The 22389-nt window shown below is 34.3% G+C and overlaps 1 protein-coding gene across 1 annotated transcript in view; it reads right to left on the reverse strand.

Moving 5' to 3' along the window:
- Positions 1 to 7634: 7634 nt before the first annotated feature.
- Positions 7635 to 22389, reverse strand: part of LOC111063498 (centrosomal protein of 135 kDa-like) — a 38792-nt gene continuing 24037 nt past the window's right edge. The window contains exons 7-11 of the mRNA XM_039443825.1: positions 18825 to 18944; positions 16801 to 16896; positions 15142 to 15371; positions 12707 to 12917; positions 7635 to 7788 (exon numbers count right to left, since the gene is read on the reverse strand). Coding sequence (XP_039299759.1) covers positions 7669 to 7788; positions 12707 to 12917; positions 15142 to 15371; positions 16801 to 16896; positions 18825 to 18944 — 777 coding nt within the window. The 3' untranslated portion in view covers positions 7635 to 7668. The remainder of the gene's footprint in view (positions 7789 to 12706; positions 12918 to 15141; positions 15372 to 16800; positions 16897 to 18824; positions 18945 to 22389) is intronic.

Consider the following 22389-nt stretch of genomic DNA (forward strand, 5'->3'; position numbering starts at 1 on the left):
GATCATTGGATAGGTACGGTCCCGGCTGATATACTTAAATAAGAATCGTGAGGCCCATTGACTGCCTAAATCAATATGCCTTCTCTTTCTCAGGCAAGGTTCAATTGGGGACTCCTCACCAGGAAAAGCTATACGAATATTAAAAATTATTATTATTATAGATTACTGTAACACATAATGTAAAAAGTGTATTCAAACAGGCGAACTAATTCTAATAACTATTGTTGAGATAACTATATCTTGCTAGAATAAACAGGTTCTCTTATGGTACTTTAAATAACACATAGCCTATTTTAAAATGGATGAATATCTATTGATTATAGAAGGTAACTAGTACCCTTATGATATTCCAAAATGAAACATGATTAGTTTCGACATTTTCAATAAGGACTCTCTTGACAATGACATAATTAGAAACTGGTCATGCTTATTTTGAATATATTAGGGTAGGCCTACTAGTTATCTTCTATTATTAAACATTAAAGTTGCCCTATTAAAATGAATACTTTATTAGAAATTCATTAGAATTAGAGTAGCCATTCAAACTCCTTATTTACTTATAATGTTCTAAAATCTTAGCAATTTTAATCAAAACCTTGGAAATATAGTCTAGAAGGTAGAATTAAAAGTAATTATATTTGATGTGGCTTGGAACATAATATTTTCAACTTTTGCGTGAGTTATTTTTCATATTCAAAGAATTATTACCCGTTCAATGCAGTACATAAGTACTATTATTTAATTCTTAATGCAATACATAATTGTGATAGCTTACCCTATTTTATATAAAATTCAAGTCTATTATTTTACATGTTACCTAGGACTATAGCATTTGCCAGTCAGCAATGTTAAATAATTTTATCATTTCCAAAAGAAGCAGAAGCCATACAGAACCAATAAAGTTGTTAATAAGAGTTCGATGCTGTTGGGTTGAATATAGTTAAAAAAATCCCTCAAGTATAAACCATCAAAACTTATTTTATTAGCTTCATGTCACTTGCTATTTTCTTAAACTACCTGAATTGAAGCAGTTAGCAGGAGCGATCGCCCAACCCCCCCAAAGAGGATATTATTATGAATAACATGAAATAAACACATCAAGATTTACTGAAAAAATTATATATTTCTTAGATTAGTCCATCTCTTTCTTCTATAGGCTACTACATCATAAATGAATTATACCATGGAATATTATTCATAGCTGATTTTCTTTGTCATCCTCTACTTCTGGCTGGTACACCACTAGGCCTGAAATCAAAAAGTTATAATTTATTATTCATTATAAAAAAACTTTGAAAAGTGAATTCTGAAATTGATTGTTTGTAATCTGTATAAGTTTTCAATTATATTTCTTGGCAAGGAACTCCCAATAATGAAAGTAATATTATATGAGAAATTCCAACAATCAGTTGAATTATTATTAGCATCAATCTCCATGTAGGAATTGGTATTAATCAGTGTGTTCCAAGGTCAAAAGAACTTGTTGGTGAAAAACATATTTTTTGATACCATGAACAATTCATTCATTTCTGTGGTCAGTAGGCCTACTTCTCGACCGTTTGGTTTATTTGACTCTTCAAAAATGTACTGCATAAAGTAATTATTGGTTCTATATTCAGAGAAACAAGTTTAATGAAACAAATGGAAATATAATCAATTAATTGCTTGATCTGAAATGATGATTATCTACAACATTTAGTAACTACAACAAGTAGAACTAAGTGATTTGAAAATGAATACCAAACTGTAAATACATAAATCTCTCTCAAAACAATGCAGATATTTCATCCATGAATTCAATTATAAATTTTAAAAGGTGGAATCACTGTCATTTAAGCTATTATTCAGTGTTTTTTACCAGCACTTGCTGGTTGAATTTTGGAAGTCATCTATTCATAGTTCTAATGTATGGTCATTTATAAAGTTCAACATTCACTCAAGATCAAGATGAACAGTTGAGAAGAGTGTTTAAAAAACAATGTATTCACTCATCATTCAGGGAATAGAGCTGTTCATAATATTTGGGATTTCCTCCATAATGAAATAATTATTCATGTAACAAAATCTAATAATGTGATAACATTGAATCAATAATCTGATGTTAAAATGTTATCACATTATTAGATTTTGTTACATAAATTATTTCTTTATGGAAGGAATCCCAAATATTATGAACAGCTCTATTCCCTGAATGATAAGTGAATACATTGTTTTTGAAACACTCTTCTCAACTGTCCATCTTGATCTCATGTGGTTTCGCGCAGTTTCAAAATATTAAATTTTCCTGTAAGCTATTAATGATTTTGTAATTCAGTCAGTTTTTCAATTATTTTAGTCACATAGCATATTTATGTCTTACTATTTGAAAATCTAACATCAAATCAATAATAAAACATCGTGGATAAACTTTTTGAAAAAATGGGAAACTGTATAAAATGACATCGCTCACATATAGTTTAAAAAATGTGTGGAATTTGATCTTACCTAACTAACTTATTCTATCTATGGGTTCCAAAGAATTTTTCCATCCTGGTCAACAAAAATGAACTCATATGCATTTCCTTTGAGCACATTCTCTTCAATATTTTGTTTGTAAATGGTACCTGAAAAAAGAAACATATTTAATCTTTCAAAATATATTTTGGAGATAAAGTGAAGTTAATCATCAATGATAACACATAGGCCTAGTTTGGACTTTGAATAAATTAGAAGTGAACTGGGCCTCAATGAACTATTTACATTAGATAGACTATACATACTATAAGTATATAGCCTAAATTCGTAGCACATAACAGAAAACACTTTAAAGTTTTATAATATAAATTAAAACAGGAGACACACGACATAGATAGATTAAAAACACTGAGAAACTTACATTACACTCTCTGCTCGGTCGAGAAAAGGGACACAGTTCCTCCAAAATTTCTGATTATAATGTAAGTTTTTCAGTGTTTTTAATCCATCTATGTTGTGTGTCTCCTGTTTTAATTTTTACTATTTACATTGATATACCTGTCATCACGCAATATATTGATCAATAGAGCATGAATAAGTTTTTCAAATACATTACTGTTTAAGTTTTAAATGAGTTTGGTAGCAATGGTCAACCAGAAAAATAGTACCTATTTTATCTTTTTTCAATGGCAGTCTTTCAATATTCAATTACACTGACTCTGATCAAGTTATTTCTATAACAATCTATGTACTAATTTTGTTTCCAAGTGAATTTGAATTAATTAAAAGAAGATTAATTCATAGATAGGTACCAAAGACAAAGTAAATGTTCTAATAGTCAGGTTAGTTTTGTTATTGTATTGATGAACTATGGGTTTACAATATTTTGAGGTGCAACAAGGATAATGGAAGTTTAGGACTTAGAATGTAATGGAATAATTCAAAGTCAAATGATGATGTTATTTTCAATAAATCTGTTTGTTCTAGCTGCATTATAAAAAATGTATTTTGTGATTAGGCCAACTCAATGAAAGTGTAAAAAATTGTTAGCATGAAATGGTATCTTATCTTATCATGTAATGCAAAATGTTATCTTGGTTGAATAATGTTTTGAATCTGATCATTTAATGTTAATCTAATCAATCAAGTTTGAATGAGTTTAAATCTAAATAGTTGATTAGATTTCTCTCTTTCTTGTGATAATTCTCTACCATACACAAACTGGCTAGTCTAGGCTTTAAATTATTATTAAACACTAGAAATTATACTTTAAATAAATAAATAAACTTTTGTCAACTTCTAACTTCTTGAAAAATGAAAAGAGATAGGAATTTAGACCAAGAGACTAGGTTATTAAAGGCCTACTACAGTTGTAGGCTACCTGAATAGAAATTGTAAACATGCTGGTAGTCTACTTATAAAAATTATATCAAATTGTGAACGGTAGATCTAGCCTACTTTATTATGCGAAATTTAAGTCTACTTACTTGAATCCTCTATCACATCAGCAATTTTTAACCATATTCTATCTTTCAAATAGGTAATTCGTTGTGCAGGTCTGGAAAGTACAAAACTTTGAACTGTTGCATCAAATTTATAACGAATTTCACGCCTTTCTGTAGTAAATCCATTTTCAATTTCCCTTGTAAAAATTATAAAAATAAAGAAACCAATAGAAATATTTTATACCTCAATTTTCTACTGCAAATTAATTTTACAGTAGCAATCCGAAATCTGACAACCAACAGCAAAATAATATCAAAACAAACCATCCAACAATTAAAGATTGAGGTTAAAAATAACATGGCGTCTGATCCAGAGAAAGATTATTCTGCCGGTGTTACGTGATCAGAGCAGAAAAATATTTCCAAGCTGTCTGTTCCCGTCGACAGAATCCCAAAATTGGTTCTTTTTCGATAAAACGGTTCACGAGCAGTGATCGGTCGAAGCAAAATAGCATTGTGTTGATAGGCCTTAAAATGAACGGCAAAATGAACGACAGTTCGTCTCTGATTTGAACAGTTCTTTTTTTCTGCTCAACTTTCTGCCGATGGGTGAACACTCCCATAAGAACCAATGTTAAATTAAAGTGAATTCTGTCGTCTGCCCGTTACGAAAACACGGCTTTAGAGAGAATAAAAGGAAAAATTAAGATGGAAAATGAATGACTAAATATGATTAATTATTGTGTATAAGACAATGTATAATTCATAGATTGTTCAGATTACTGATAAGGGAGCATTATGAACTGCAACCAAAATTTGATTGAGTGTTAAGTTTAGTTTTGCCTAGCTTTAGCCTATTGTAATAAAAAAGTACCCAAACCTCGATTTTGTAAATACTATTAGAATAGAAGTAACTATTTATTACGTCTAGATTGTAAAGAATTGCTGCTTTTTAAGAAAATGAGAATTAAATCAAGAGTTACTTTCAAAAGTGTAGTGTGTTGAAATCCATTAAGCCCTTTCTCCTGATAAAATAGAAGAGGATTATAAATCTAGTGATACACATATTCTTCGGGGTTGATTGAACGAGGTATCCGAAATCAATGCAGTTTTATTCATTCATTGATTTATATCCCAGAGTAGCAAGAACTTCCTTGAAGGAGCAGCAACACAGTGAAACAACAAGCATAGAAGGAGCAAATATCGAACATGGGAGGAGCAAAAAATACAAAAGTAAAGGAACTTAGAAAAGGGGCATAAACTGATCAAACATAGAAGGAACAAAACGAAAAACGAAGGATGGATCTAGATAAATAGAGAAATTCCAAAATATCAAATCCTATTCAACAAATTTAACAAACATAGAAGGAACATTAACAAACCTATAAGCATCAAATTTCAAAGGTAACTTATAGCATGAAACTGGAAAACATTTGCTAAATGTTTAGAAAAAGTTGATAAGCCAATAGAAGGGTTATAAATATAAAATTCTGGGATATTATGGTTTGAATATCCATTTCACAAAATTATTGCTTCACAGTGTACAGTACCATTAACACTTATGTGGATGTAAATTTTCAAAGTTTACTATTATTTACTTTATTGTTACTCAGTTTTCATCCGCGATTTAATAACTCACATGTATTCAATATTTAACCCCAACTGCTTATATGGGCATATAAAATTACTAATCTCTTTTCTTTAAATAAATGAAAAAATGATCTATAGATTTGATGCCTAATAACTAACGCAAGTTCTGCCAAGTAACATAGGAGGCTGATGCTTCTAATAAATATTACAGTAATCGAGAATGGCTTCTGTCATACATGACATCAAAACCCATCAATGTTTTATTGAATTTAATTTTGAAACTCTAAAATCCTGATCAATATGAGATAAAATATATTATCATATATATGTCCCATCCCGCTGAAAGACTCGTCCCTGAGTCTGTTGATTTATACTTTTTTATCATATTTCTTATTATTCTATTAAGAGATTATTTCCTTAATGTTGTTGTGATGTAAACGCATTAGAATTGTATAGGAGAATGAAGTGGGAGAGAGGGCCGGCTGCGCACTAGCTTCACCCTCCAAGTTAAAATAAAGGAAGATCTATCTATCCCATATGACCAGGTGACACATCACCCATGCAGAAAGACTCGTCCCTGAGTCTGTCATGTATGACCCTTCTCACAATATTGGAATTAAATGCATAATTATTTCTATTTTTAAATCTCTAATTCATTCAATAGAATCTTCAAGCTGTTCCTCATTGAAATTTTACTACTCGGGATTCAAGTCAAGTCAAATCAAGTACAAAGTATTCAAATATATAAATGCAGAAAATTTTCAACGATTACTTGAAAATAAAACTGAAAGAAAATGAAGAAATGTATATTTTCAACGATTACCTGAAAATAAAACTGAAAGAAAATGAAGAAATCAAAATATACAAGCGGAAAAATGTTGACGAATTTCTGAAAATGAAACAGTCAGAGAATGGAAGAAAGTAAAATATACAAGCAGAACAATCTCAACGAAAACCTGAAACTAAAACGAAAGAAAAAGAGGAAAATATGATGAAGTAATGTCGGTACTCACTCTAATTTCCTCTGCATATCAGCCAGCACACTCTCCAGATGTGTTATCCTGCTCTCTTTCGTCTTGCTATCTCGCTCCAATTTCACCACTTGTTCCGTCTTTTCATCCACTTTCAACTGGAAATAAATTGAGAAAAAACTCTAAGAATAATGTCATAACAGTGATCTTAAATATCATTCTTCAATGTTGTTATCCATCAGGAACTGCTTCCTATCAAATCACCTTTTTTTGTTATTAACTGAAAATGAATGAAGGAAAAAAATCTAAAAATAATGTCATAACAGTGATCTTAAATATTATTTTTCAATGTTGTAATCTATCACAAACTGCTTCCGATCAAATCACCTTTTTTGTTATTAAATGAAACGACTGGGTTCCATCACGTTCCCACTAACGATGTCTCAAACCTCTAAATCGAACAATAATCTGCTCAGCCAGTTCGACAATTAAATAAAACGACTGCTAATCGTTCTATTTAATTTAATTTTGAAACTCTAAAATCCTGATCAATATGAGATAAAATATATTATCATATATATGTCCCATCCCGCTGAAAGACTCGTCCCTGAGTCTGTTGATTTATACTTTTTTATCATATTTCTTATTATTCTATTAAGAGATTATTTCCTTAATGTTGTTGTGATGTAAACGCATTAGAATTGTATAGGAGAATTAAGTGGGAGAGAGGGCAGGCTGCGCACTAGCTTCACCCTCCAAGTTAAAATAAAGGAAGATCTATCTATCCCATATGACCAGGTGACACATCACCCATGCAGAAAGACTCGTCCCTGAGTCTGTCATGTATGACACTTCTCACAATATTGGAATTAAATGCATAATTTCTATTTTTAAATCTCTAATTCATTCAATAGAATCTTCAAGCTGTTCCTCATTGCAATTTTACTACTCGGGATTCAAGTCGAGTCAAATCAAGTACAAAGTATTCAAATATATAAATGCAAAAAATTTTCAACGATTACTTGAAAATAAAACTGAAAGAAAATGAAGAAATCAAAATATACAAGCGGAAAAATGTCGACGAATTTCTGAAAATAAAACAGTCAGAGAATGGAAGAAAGTAAAATATACAAGCAGAACAATCTCAACGAAAACCTGAAACTAAAACGAAAGAAAAAGAGAAAAATATGATGACGTAATGTCGGTACTCACTCTAATTTCATCTGCATATCAGCCAGCACACTCTCCAGATGTGTTATCCTGCTCTCTTTCGTCTTGCTATCTCGCTCCAATTTCACCACTTGTTCCGTCTTTTCATCCACTTTCAACTGGAAATAAATGGAGAAAAAGATCTAAGAATAATGTCATAACAGTGATCTTAAATATCATTCTTCAATGTTGTTATCCATCAGGAACTGCTTCCTATCAAATTACCTTTTTTTGTTATTAACTGAAAATAAATGGAGGAAAAAAATCCAAGAATAATGTCATAACAGTGATCTTAAATATTATTTTTCAATGTTGTAATCTATCACGAACTGTTTCCGATCAAATCACCTTTTTTGTTATTAAATAGAACGACTGGGTTCCATCACTTTCCCACCAACGATGTCTCAAACCTCTAAATCGAACAATAATCTGCTCAGCCAGTTCCACAATTAAATAAAACTATTGCTAATCGTTCTATTTAATAACAAGAGAGTGACTTGTATAAGTTCACTTTCTTGTGTTTCATAACTGTACAACTTAGCTGCCAGTGTAAACACTCTCATAAGTTCACTTGTGTTTCAAAACTGTACAACTTAGCTGCAAGTGTAAACACTCTCATAAGTTCACTTGTGTTTCATAACTGTACAACTTAGCTTCCAGTGTAAACACTCTCATAAGTTTACTTGTGTTTCATAACTGTACAACTTAGCTGCCAGTGTAAACACTCTCATGAGTTCACTTGTGTTTCATAACTGTACAACTTAGCTGCCAGTGTAAACACTCTCATAAGTTTACTTGTGTTTCATAACTGTACAACTTAGCTGCCAGTGTAAACACTCTCATAAGTTTACTTGTGTTTCATAACTGTACAACTTAGCTGCCAGTGTAAACACTCTCATAAGTTTACTTGTGTTTCATAACTGTACAACTTAGCTGCCAGTGTAAACACTCTTGAATTTGTTCTTACATTCTACTGTGTTCTAAAATCTGCGTTTCTACTGAGCGATCTTAAATTTACGTTTCTACTGTGGCGTGCGTGTCGAGCATGACAGTGCTTTCCACTTCCAGTAGAGCTGCCACCACCAGGTTTTCAGGGTCCTGGTTTCTGCTACTTTTATAAGATAATTATGAAATAAATGGGTCGATGTCAAACGAGGCAAACGACAGAAGAGTCCTGCGACAGTCGAGGCCAGCGACGGTAGAGGACTCCTGAAAAAGAGGCCTTAAATGTCGCCTGCGTTAGGCGACAATTGAGTCCTCTTTAATTTTCGTACAGGCCCGACAGTCGAGGCCAGCGACGGTAGAGGACTCCTGAAAAAGAGGCCTCAAATGTCGCCTGCGTTAGGCGACAGTTGAGGCCTCTTTAATTTTTGTACAGGCCCGACAGTCGAGGCCAGCGACGGTAGAGGACTCCTGAAAAAGAGGCCTCAAATGTCGCCTGCGTTAGGCGACAGTTGAGGCCTCTTTAATTTCGTACAGGCCCGGCAGTCGAGGCCAGCGACGGTTGAGGACTCCTGAAAAAGAGGCCTCAAATGTCGCCTGCGTTAGGCGACAGTTGAGGCCTCTTTAATTTTCGTACAGGCCCGACAGTCGAGGCCAGCGACGGTAGAGGACTCCTGAAAAAGAGGCCTTAAATGTCGCCTGCGTTAGGCGACAGTTGAGGCCTCTTTAATTTTCGTACAGGCCCGACAGTCGAGGCCAGCGACGGTAGAGGACTCCTGAAAAAGAGGCCTCAAATGTCGCCTGCGTTAGGCGACAGTTGAGGCCTCTTTAATTTTCGTACAGGCCGACAGTCGAGGCCAGCGACGGTAGAGGACTCCTGAAAAAGAGGCCTCAAATGTCGCCTGCGTTAGGCGACAGTTGAGGCCTCTTTAATTTTCGTACAGGCCCGACAGTCGAGGCCAGCGACGGTAGAGGACTCCTGAAAAAGAGGCCTCAAATGTCGCCTGCGTTAGGCGACAGTTGAGGCCTCTTTAATTTTCGTACAGGCCCGACAGTCGAGGCCAGCGACGGTAGAGGACTCCTGAAAAAGAGGCCTCAAATGTCGCCTGCGTTAGGCGACAGTTGAGTCCTCTTTAATTTTCGTACAGGCCCGACAGTCGAGGCCAGCGACGGTAGAGGACTCCTGAAAAAGAGGCCTTAAATGTCGCCTGCGTTAGGCGACAGTTGAGTCCTCTTTAATTTTCGTACAGGCCCGACAGTCGAGGCCAGCGACGGTAGAGGACTCCTGAAAAAGAGGCCTTAAATGTCGCCTGCGTTAGGCGACAGTTGAGTCCTCTTTAATTTTCGTACAGGCCCGACAGTCGAGGCCAGCGACGCGGTAGAGGACTCCTGAAAAAGAGGCCTCAAATGTCGCCTGCGTTAGGCGACAGTTGAGGCCTCTTTAATTTTCGTACAGGCCCGACAGTCGAGGCCAGCGACGGTAGAGGACTCCTGAAAAAGAGGCCTTAAATGTCGCCTGCGTTAGGCGACAGTTGACTTGTGTTTCATAACTGTACAACTTGGCTGCCAGTATAAACACTCTCATAAGTTTACTTGTGTTTCATAACTGTACACTTAGCTGCCAGTGTAAACACTCTCATAAGTTCACTTGTGTTTCATAACTGTACAACTTAGCTGCCAGTGTAAACACTCTCATAAGTTTACTTGTGTTTCATAACTGTACAACTTAGCTGCCAGTGTAAACACTCTCATAAGTTTACTTGTGTTTCATAACTGTACAACTTAGCTGCCAGTGTAAACACTCTCATAAGTTCACTTGTGTTTCAAAACTGTACAACTTAGCTGCAAGTGTAAACACTCTCATAAGTTCACTTGTGTTTCATAACTGTACAACTTAGCTGCCAGTGTAAACACTCTCATAAGTTTACTTGTGTTTCCTAACTGTACAACTTAGCTGCCAGTGTAAACACTCTCATAAGTTTACTTGTGTTTCCTAACTGTACAACTTAGCTGCCAGTGTAAACACTCTCATAAGTTTACTTGTGTTTCCTAACTGTACAACTTAGCTGCCAGTGTAAACACTCTCATAAGTTTACTTGTGTTTCATAACTGTACAACTTAGCTGCCAGTGTAAACACTCTCATAAGTTTACTTGTGTTTCATAACTGTACAACTTAGCTGCCAGTGTAAACACTCTCATAAGTTCACTTGTGTTTCAAAACTGTACAACTTAGCTGCAAGTGTAAACACTCTCATAAGTTCACTTGTGTTTCATAACTGTACAACTTAGCTGCAAGTGTAAACACTCTCATAAGTTCACTTGTGTTTCATAACTGTACAACTTAGCTGCCAGTGTAAACACTCTCATGAGTTCACTTGTGTTTCATAACTGTACAACTTAGCTGCCAGTGTAAACACTCTTGAATTTGTTCTTACATTCTACTGTGTTCTAAAATCTGCGTTTCTACTGAGCGATCTTAAATTTACGTTTCTACTGTGGCGTGCGTGTCGAGCATGACAGTGCTTTCCACTTCCAGTAGAGCTGCCACCACCAGGTTTTCAGGGTCCTGGTTTCTGCTACTTTTATAAGATAATTATGAAATAAATGGGTCGATGTCAAACGAGGCAAACGACAGAAGAGTCCTGCGACAGTCGAGGCCAGCGACGGTAGAGGACTCCTGAAAAAGAGGCCTTAAATGTCGCCTGCGTTAGGCGACAATTGAGTCCTCTTTAATTTTCGTACAGGCCCGACAGTCGAGGCCAGCGACGGTAGAAGACTTCTGAAAAAGAGGCCTCAAATGTCACCTGCGTTAGGCGACAGTTGAGTCCTCTTTAATTTTTGTACAGGCCCGACAGTCGAGGCCAGCGATGGTAGAGGACTCCTGAAAAAGAGGCCTCGAATGTCGCCTGCGTTAGGCGACAGTTGAGGCCTCTTTAATTTTCGTACAGGCCCGACAATCGAGGCCAGCGACGGTAGAGGACTCCTGAAAAAGAGGCCTCAAATGTCGCCTGCGTTAAGCGACAGTTGAGGACTCTTTAATTTTTGTACAGGCCCGACAGTCGAGCCCAGCGACCGTAGAAGACTCATGAGAAAGATTCCTCTATCTATCATCTATCTATGAGAAGAGAAGGTGTCTATCTTTCTGTCTGTTTGTCTGTGAGCTCATCACGCTTGAAATACTTGACTGATTAAGCTGTAATTCTTCACAAAGATGGCCTGTATACCGACAAGTGTCATAGGCCTATTTTCGTTCTGAAAATCCTTTGAGGATACGCTCTACGATTCTTCAAAGTTCATAGGCTTTTTTCATGAAGGAAGTTTCCATTATTTGGTTTTCTACAAATCAGATGTTATAATCATTACAAAATGTATTTCATAGCAAAGTGTATTTCATACACTAAAGATGCACTATTGACTCATTATTTATTTATTTATTTATTCAATCATCTCAAGAATTACACAACTTTCAGAAGAGTACCACAGGCTTACGCCCAAAACGGTTCCAATTCTAATTTATACAACAGTCTAAATGTAGCTAGGTTATGTGTCACTCATTCTCCTATTACACACTCAATTTACAATTCAAAACACACAAAAATTATTCATAAATTGAAAATACTTCAAAATTGAATTAAAACAATTAGTACAGATACAGTCTGGTATCGCAGTAGGATGCGTCCTCAAGTCCTCAACTGTCGTCTGCTGCAAGCGATTCTTTAATTTTTGTACAGGCCCGACAGTCGAAATCTGCGACCTAGAGGACTCCTGAAAAAGAGGCCTCAAATGTTGCCTGCGTTAGGCGACAGTTGAGGCCTCATTAATTTTTGTACAGGCCTCGACTGTCGCGCCCCCAAATAAATATACTACTTTACGAATTCAAGCACTCTCTATTGACAAATCCCATTAAAATAACATCTACTCTCTCTCTCCTAAGCATACTAATACTTTAATCACATTCCTAAAACCAATTTTCTCGCACAACCTTCCTCTGGTGCGGATATTTACGATGCGTTTCCTATCCCGTACGTGTAAGAGCAAATTCTTTCCTTTATTAAAGTATAGATTATTAATTGATGAATTATTGATTGACTTACCAGCAACTTATCCTTTTCCTCGTCAATCATTGACATGTTGCTCTTCAACGAGATACGTTCGGTGCGTAGACAAGATAGCTCTCTCTCTAAACAGAGTCTTTGCTGCTCTAATTCATGGATACGTTCCAATGCGCTAGCCAATTCTGTTTCAGTATTTGTCAGCATATCTTGAGATGTGCTCAAAGCTCTATCCGTCTGTTCTTGCAACATCCTAGAATAAAACACACATTGATTAATGTACCTGTTCACACTGGCAACTTAGTTGTAAATTTATGAAACATGAGTAGATTGATGGGAGTGATCACACTGGCAACTTATTGTAGATTTATGAAGCACGAGTAGATTGATGGGACTATTCACACTGGCAACTTAGTTGCACATTTATGAAACACAAATAGATTGATGAGCGTGTTCACACTAGCAACTTAGTTGTACATTTATGAAACACAAATAAACTAATGAGACTTTTAACACTGGCAACTTAGTTGCACATTTATGAATCACGAATAGGTTTATGAGAATACTAGCCGTCAGGCTCGCTTCGCTAGCCATATCCGTTTAGCCAGGGGGCTCCGCCCCCTGGACCCCCGACTGGATCGTCCAGGGATGAGATCAGCAGGCTCGCTTCGCTCGCCTGCATTTTTCATTTGGGCATTTTAATCATATGTTAGGACGATCCAGTCGGGGGTCCAGACTAAACGTCTGGCTAAACGGATATGGCGAGCGAAGCGAGCCTGACTGCTAGTAATATAATATTCCCAGGAATAGCTCTTATTGCAGTAGCAGTGCCCAATCAATTTTTCCGCGATAAAAGCATTTCAATCTTCATCTTGGTGCCAACCTAACAAAGTCAACTCAACTTAATGCCAACCTGACAAAATTATTAATTTAGTTACCAGTTAACAACTGTTTCGAAGAGGTACTCTCTCTAGATTATAGTTCTATATTAACATATGGTATGGACATTTTTCAATTATAATCAAGAGAATAAGAAGAATATACATGCTGAAAGACGAACTTTAAACCCTTAAAAACCACCCTTAGAGTTGAAATATTGCCAAAAAGATTTCTTAGTGCGCCTTTAAAAAGGCCAACTCAACATACCTACCAAATTTGAACGTTTTTGGTCCAGTAGATTTTTAGTTCTGCGAGTGAGCGAGTGAGTGAGTGAGTCAGTGAGTGAGTGAGTGAGTCAGTCAGTCAGTCAGTCAGTGAGTGAGTGCCATTTCGCTTTTATATACATAGATTCACACAATCAACTTGGTTGTACATTAATGAAGCACGAGTAGATTGTTGGGAGTGATGACACTGGCAATTTAGTTGTACATTTATGTAACACGAGTGAACTAATGGGAGTGTTCACACTGGCAACTTAATTGTACATTTATGAAACACAAGTGAACTAATGGGACTGTTCACATTGGCAACTTAATTGTACATTTTTATGAAACACGAGTGAACTAATCAGAGTGTTCACATTGGCAACTCAGTTGCACATTTATGAAACACAGTTAGATCTATGGATCCCTTCACGCTCGCCAACTCAGTCTCAGTTTGAGTCAGCATAATTACCTTGTGATGTACTCAGCGCCCTATCTGGCAACATCATGTTCTGGCAACATCTTATCACACTGGAAACTTATTTACACATTTATGAAACACAAGTAAACTTATGAGAGTGTTCACACTGGGAACTTCGGTCATTCATGTTTCAAATTTCAAGACGATTTTTATCAACAAAAGCTGATTACTGTCGACAACTGTCTATTATTACTGTATTGGCCAGGTGAGAGTGTAAGAACGGCACAGTATGAGAAACTAAAAGCGTCACATAGCTTACAAAAAAAAACTATTCAGACTATCGGCTTGAGTAAACAGTTAAATTTGGAACATAAACGCCCTATATCATAATATCTTCTTATGCTATCGTTCTTTTCTCTATGTTATCACCATAAATGATTCAGTATCACCACAAAATGATGGGCACGTTAAACTGTTGGTCCCGGCTGAAGTATGACAGTCGTAAGGCCCATTGACGGCTTAAATTATATATTCAGGCGGTGGGACCTTCCCGCAAGGGACTCCCCACCAATAAAAGCCATACGAATTTACTTTTACCACAAAATGATACAGAATCACCACACATGATACAGTATCAACACAATATTTACAGTATCATCTCAACTTGATACGCAACAACAAAATTTTATACAAAACTACTTCCAAACTTCCAGACTTCTACATAAACCATGGGATACCGGTATATTATCATGCTATATTTTCTCTATTATTCAATTACAGTGTGAAAGGTGAATAAGGTTCCTGCCACTCTAGATTAGTATGGTAAGGTCCACGATATAATGGCAGTGGAGATAGATCGAAGGACAGTGTTGCCGATTCTCTGCCTTGCCACTTTTCTCTATGATTAAACTCACTTGATATGATTGAGATGAGATATCTGCTGGGATAGATCCGTCTGTTGGTTCTGCATTTGTTCTCGATAGTCATCCAATTTCTTTTCGAGCATTTTTATCTTAGATTTTGCCGCCGCCAAACCGTTCATCAGTTCCCGCCTCTCCACCTCCAGCTTCGTGATGGTCGTCTGTAGGGCATGACTGCCTTGCTCCAATCTTTGCATTTCATCCTTGTTTAGCTCCGTTATATTCTGAAAAACAATATAAAAACATGAGTTATTTGTACAAAAGTGTAGTATATAGTCATAGAGAAACAATAGCGTAAGTAAATTTCCCATGGTATAGGGCATTTATGTCGCAACTTTTACTGTTATCTCAAGCCGATTACTGTCGATTATTGTCGATTTTTACTGTTTTGACTGGGTAAGAGTGTATAAACGGCACAATATTGATTGATTGATTGATTGAGTACTTTATTTATGTAGATTACAATATATACTGGCTTATACACTTATATACAATAGCTTACAATACAGCAAAATTATAGATGAATTTACATAATATAGACTAAGAAAATAATTATTGAATTGTACATGATATGAAAAAGTAATTTGTAATATAATAACTATAGATAATCATATTGTTATGCATCTACATAAATTGGCGGAGCTTTGGACATATCAATGTCCATTCTTCGGAAAGAATATTAAACATTTCCTCCCCACTAACTCTCTACCAAATATGAGAGACTACCAGCGTCATAAATCTTCACGGGAAAGAAATACGTAGACTATTGGCTTGAGATAACAGTAAAAGTTGCGACATAAACGCCCTATACCATGGGATATCTACTTATGCTATTGTTTCTCTATGATATAGTGAGGTCCACGTTATAATCGCAGTGGAGAATGATAGGAGAAAAACGTTACCGATCCTCTGTCTTGTCAATGCCTTCTATAGAAGTTAGCTGATACAGGTTTATTGATGTAATATTCAAGTTCATTCTCGTTTAAAACAATACATTATATTTTATTTAGCAAGAAATCATATTTTTCAATAATTTCATAATTAAGATGAAAAATTTTGTTAATTAATGATTAATTCTACATTGTTGAAAGACGATCTGGTAACGGAGTAAAGCGAGAAAGAGATAGCGCTATTCGCTTTGTTGAATGATGGACAAGGATAGCAATACCATTTCTAATCAAACACTGCCATTATAACGTGGACCTCACTATAGTAGAGTGTATTATTGCTCCAATTACAATATAGTTAAAATATTGACATGTGCAGAGGGTCACTAAGGGTAGAGCAACGATTAGCGTTCTAATACTTTCAATAACGATTCATAGATTTCATACTTTCAATAACGATTCATAAATTTCATACAGGATTTTTTAAACATTGTTTTTGCTCTCCTGAAAAATCATGAGAACAGACTTTAACACCTTCATACTTATTAGTACAGAAATAGGCCTACGATTTCTCATTGGCTTTACAGAAACGGTGTTTAAATAATTGCTACAATCTTTGCATCTTAATAATGATTGGATTAATTAAATTTGGTGATTCAATGCCACGAGAACCAATCAGAGAAGCGGAGGACTGTTTTAATCCGGTCTTAACAACATTAAAAATTTGATGAAAATTTGTGCAATCGTGTCCTATAGGCCTACTTACTCTCAGTTTTTCTTTCAGAGCATTTCTATCTTCCTCCAGTCTTGAACAATCCGCTTTCGCTGAATCTCTCTCCATTTCCAGTCTTAGAATAGCTCCCTGTCGAAAAATGAAAATGTTTTATTGGCAGAAATATAAAATTACAACATCTTAGAAATACATAATAAAAGCGATACAAATTTTACAACATGGGAAAATACTATTACAAAATAAAATGCAATGCCAATTGAGTATTTGCATCTCGAGGTACTAGACCTGTTTGAGATGGTGATATAAAATTGATTATAAAACTAGCGCTAAAATGTAGTTGCTGAGGCCGACAGTCGCATATGAAGTGACACATATTACATCACAGTATCGATGATTTATCAATTTTAGCTTCGAAGTATATTGTACAATATTATGATATACAAGTCTAAAAGGCTATATGAGAATTCTGAAAAAGGTATCTAACTTATATTCTCACATTCCATGCTGTTATTTTTCTGCATAAGACATTGAAAACTGGAACACCTAAGTATATTGCAGAGGATTTTCAATATTTGAGTGACATCGGTCGGGGTGGTACACGGCATGGTTCCCATCTGCTGGCTGTCCCAACTCACAGGACAGTCATGTTCAACAAGTCCTTTCTTGTGACAGCTTGTGGATTGTGGAATTCATTGCCGGCTGAATTGAAGCGCATTGAGGGTCATCGTCGGTTCGGCGCGGCTTTCTTCCGGTGGATCAGGGGTGATGGTGTGTGTGTGTGTGTGTGTGTGAGCTTTCTTTTCATGCTTTCATATTTTCCATAGTTTGATACATTCATTTATTCAGTCTCAAAATTAATTTCTTTAGAGTAATTTCAAGAGAATCAAGTTCAACTTTAAAAGTAAACTCTAAAGACAGATATAAAAAATACTCTTTTTCTCTCTCAAAATTAATTAATTTCATGCTAGAAGTATTTATCAATTTCCTTATTTTCTCATTTTGCTTGTAAGGTTTGTAGCCATATTGCTCTTTTTTACTTCTTCGATCCTATCCGTCCATCCTATCCATATCCGTCGATCCTATCCATATATTCCGTCAAAAACGTTGTATTTATTTCCCATCAGATCTTTGTTATTTTACATTTTAAGAATGCTCTACTTTTAACTTTATTCAACTATTCCACTTATTATCATTATAATTTTTTATTTTTACTTTTTCATTTAAAATATAGTTTTGTTTTATTTTAATTTACTGAGTATTGCTTGTTAAATTACAATTTAGTATTGTATTGGAGGGTTAAGTGTAAGAGAGGGCCGACTGTGCCCTAACTTCGCCCTCCCAGGTATAAAATAAAGGCAGTCATTCTATTCTATTCCATTACAAATTAAACACCAAATCAATTAAAATTCTTCTCTTAAAAGATATTATGATAACATAATAATAATTACTCAGTAAAGATCTTAATTATCTGCTACCAACAAACCTAAAAACTTCTGCTATAGTGAGGTCCACGTTATAATGACAGTGTGGGAAGGTAGGAGAACATTGTTACCGATTCTCTGCCATGCCGCTGCCTTCTATAGAGGATAGCTGATACCGGTATATCTGATGTAATATTAACTGTTCATTCTTGTTGAAAATAATCAATTATCGTCGAAAAAAATTGTTCAATTATCTATTGAATAAGATTTTTATGAGATTAAAATATCTTGTTCATTCATTATGTCTCAACATTGTTGAAAAAAGATCTAGCATTGTATATGTTTCAAATCTAGAGAAGGATAGTGCTATCTGCTTTGTCGAATGATAGACAAGGATAACAACACCAATGTTAATCAAATATTGCCATTATAATGTGGACCTCACTATAGAGTAGATAACAGATTCAAGTGTCTCGGTCTAGTGTGAAGAAGCCTTTAATATAAATCTATAAGTTAAATTTTTACATTTTCATAAATCAGGACCTATATCTCTGAATCGTTAAATTTATCAAGATGTAATATAAATAATTGAAATAAAGATCAATGAAAAAGTGAAGAAAATAATTGAATATTTACATTTTGCGATGGATGTTGTATGGGAGAGACTCTCTGCTGGGCACACAGATCTCTCAATTTCTCTTTTAGACAACATATCTCTCTCTCTTTCTCATTCAGTTTCTCTCTCAGCTCCCCAACCTGGAAAAAAATATATGGTAAATTAGTGAGGCACTTTTGGAACAGAGCACTCATAGAGTGCTTCTTTAGTCATATTTTTTTTAGAATCAATAAATAAAAATGATCTTCTTTAGTCATATTTTTTTTAGAATCAATAAATAAAAATGATCTTTATCATTTGAAGTGTAAGTTTTGAATAATTTCAGGCACTGATATAACTCAAGTTTTAAGTTAGTTATTCAATTATTTTAAACTATTATTCTTCAGACACTGATTAACTCAACTCTTGCAATATGAGTGGAACTCAATTCTGAACAAGGTAGGTAACAGTCATGATTATAAATGAATTTTTAATGAAGTTATACAACTACATTATATAGATTAAATCATTCAACCAATTCATATGGATGGATTGGGCTAAAAAAACTTAGTGAAGCTCCAAAAAATATGAATAGGTAGTAGAAATAGCTTTGTAGATTTCAAATTTGAAAAATATTACAATATAAATTACAATTAGGTACCGTATTATTCAACGAAAATCGAGAATAAATGCTGTAAGACTTCTGCATTTGGATTATCTTTGATTACTGCAAAATAAATAATTTTTTCATTTTCGTTTAATCCACAGGCCTACTTATTCATTGATTAACATTTGAATAATAGAAATTTATCAATATTTCCATCTGTACAACTACCGCATTTATGAGCTAAAATATATATTTTTGCAGTAATTTTTCTATCATTATTTTTTATTTCTTTGATTCTTGAATTGTTGAAAGATCAAAGACAGAATTTCAAGGCAGACTAAGGCCCGGTTGCACAAAAGCCGGTTAAATTTTAACCGTGATTAACTTTATAAAAACCAATCAGAGAAAGCGTTTTTTGAAAGACGGCTTCTCTTATTGGTTCTCGTGGAATCACGATATTTGTGCGACCGGCACTGAGCATTATTCACAGCACCTTGGAAAAATGCAGTTACATTAAATAGTTTAGAAGGTTTATTTTATTTAATAGGAAATTCACTCACTCATGTTGAGTTTATAATCCAGTTGAAGGGGAAATCGTGATAATTATAGCTTGAACATAAATCACTAAACATGAGCTATCATTATTATCTTCAAAAATTTTAATCTACTAGTTTGTTAAAAAAAATGCATAAAACATAAACAAACAGGCACCCTAACCTAGTATAACCTATTAGGCTTGAGGTTAACATAATAGATACTTAATCAAAATAAAATTTCATGCATTTTCCTCACACAAAACACAGTTACGAAATCAAATTAACAGTTAAAAGTTGTTGAGAAACTATTAAAAATAAGCTAAATCAGTGACAAAATTAAACAGTAATTAATGGGAGATGATTATATACCTTGCATTTCTTCATTTCTTGACACCGACGTTCAACCATTTTATTAAAAGTATTAGCATTGATAAAAAACTACAAACTGAGTTAAAATAGAAAATAATAAAACGAGTAACGAAAAAATATAAATTGTAATTGAGTCAGTGTATAAGTGTAAATGTAAATGTGTGTGATGTTGTATGTAATGTGTACAGAAAGAGGTGAGAGAATGAATGCATTCTGCTCATATGTTTAATAATTTGACAACTTTGACAAGTAAAAACTCGAAATTAAAAAGTTGTGATTCGTCTAAGTACAATATAGAGAATTAATATCAATTTGTTAATAGAGCTACAGAATAGGGAAAACATTTTATATAAAATGATGCGATACGATCATTTTAACATTTTTTTATTATGTGATAAAAGCTACTAAAGCTGCGTTTACACCAATGTTAATAAGTTAATCCTTATAGCTATTATTAGATTGAACGGAACTTGACAAACACATATGTTCATCATGTGTATCATAAGTTATGTTTAATCTAATAGAATCTATAAGGATTATGTAGTTAATAACTTAGGGGTAAACGAAGCTTCAGAATTAAGTTTTATTTGAATTTATGTTTGTCATAGAACATTTTAGCATTTATTTGTCGACAGCTAACTGCCAATCGTAGGCCTTTACCCAAACTAGATATTCTGCTACTCCATGTTTACGCTTTTAGTTTACTAGAGATTAATAACAGTATACTAACTAAACTAGTATCTCAAATTGTTTTATAAATGAATCGTTTTGACATCAGATCAACCACAAAATCACCTTCAAAACACAGAATAATAAAATTATTTATAATAGGTACTTACACAAATCAAGCTTTTTCATGCAACAGATGTAAATTACTGAGATATTGCAATTATTCAAATGCTAATGAATTAATAATTATTAAATCCAAATTCCGAAAATCCAAATTAAATGCTGTAATTCACCCCAAAGACTTCTGCTACCGTACTGCAAATATTGTCAACAAGGTAAACAGCTAGATGGAAATTCCCGGACTGACAAATAATTTTTGAATAGTAGCGCTCATCGAATTTCCATCTAGCTAAACAGCTAGATGGTAAACACCTTGTTGTCAATATTTGTAGTACGGTAGCAGAAGTCTTCGGGGTTAATTACAGAATTTAATTTGGATTTTCGTTTAATAATAATCTTAGTAGAATTGATGTTGATGTTGTGAAATCTCTCCATAATAAGAAAACAAATGCGTTGGTTAACTACGTGAAACCATGGTTCTGTTTAAAAGTTTTTAATAAATTTTTAGTGAAATTTGACAATATCTTTGTTTTCTTATTATTAATAATAATCTCATGCAACCTGCTTTTCAACTATTGAGTTTTAATGTAAGAACTAATGAACGTAAAGTAGGCTATTATATGACTGGCAGGTAACCCGTGCTACGCAAGGGTGCAATTAAAAATTTGAAATACTGAAATCTTCGACAGTTAAAATGAGCCAATAACAATCCTTGGTAAATTATTGTAGTATTTATCAAGTAGTGTAAAATATTTCCAAAACTAGAGTGACCTATAATAATAAAAATGCGAATAAATGCTTTATTGCTTGTATTTACATAGAGGTTTCATTAACAAGTTTCTCATAATGCATTCTTCAATAATATACTATAATTTTTACTAATGCCTTCATTAAATAACTAGGCTAATTTCTAGGATAAAACTCTAATTGTAAACAAAAAACGCTCCAAAATGTATTTTTTACAACATGTTTTTTTACCAAATAGTCTTCAATCAAATCAGTTACTGTAACTTCGCTTGGCAGAAATATTTTGAAAAATTCTCTTGATTACTTGAAAATCAAAATATTGGTTTCAACCAGTCCACAAATATAGAACTAATATTTTTTTAAATTGTATTATCATACTAAAAGGAGCACTTGTTTTTTAAGATACCGTACTCATTGGTGAACAATTTTATTAAAAAGTTTCGATGAGTAGGTCAATCTGATCTGGTTGATAGGAGACAAATTTCTATTTCCTACAGTTACGTTGAAAAGTGGCCATTGCTGCACTGATTACAGAACGCAAAGAATCACTTTTCCGCT

This window comes from Nilaparvata lugens, unplaced genomic scaffold (assembly GCF_014356525.2).
Source record: "Nilaparvata lugens isolate BPH unplaced genomic scaffold, ASM1435652v1 scaffold1639, whole genome shotgun sequence".
NCBI lineage: Eukaryota > Metazoa > Arthropoda > Insecta > Hemiptera > Delphacidae > Nilaparvata > Nilaparvata lugens.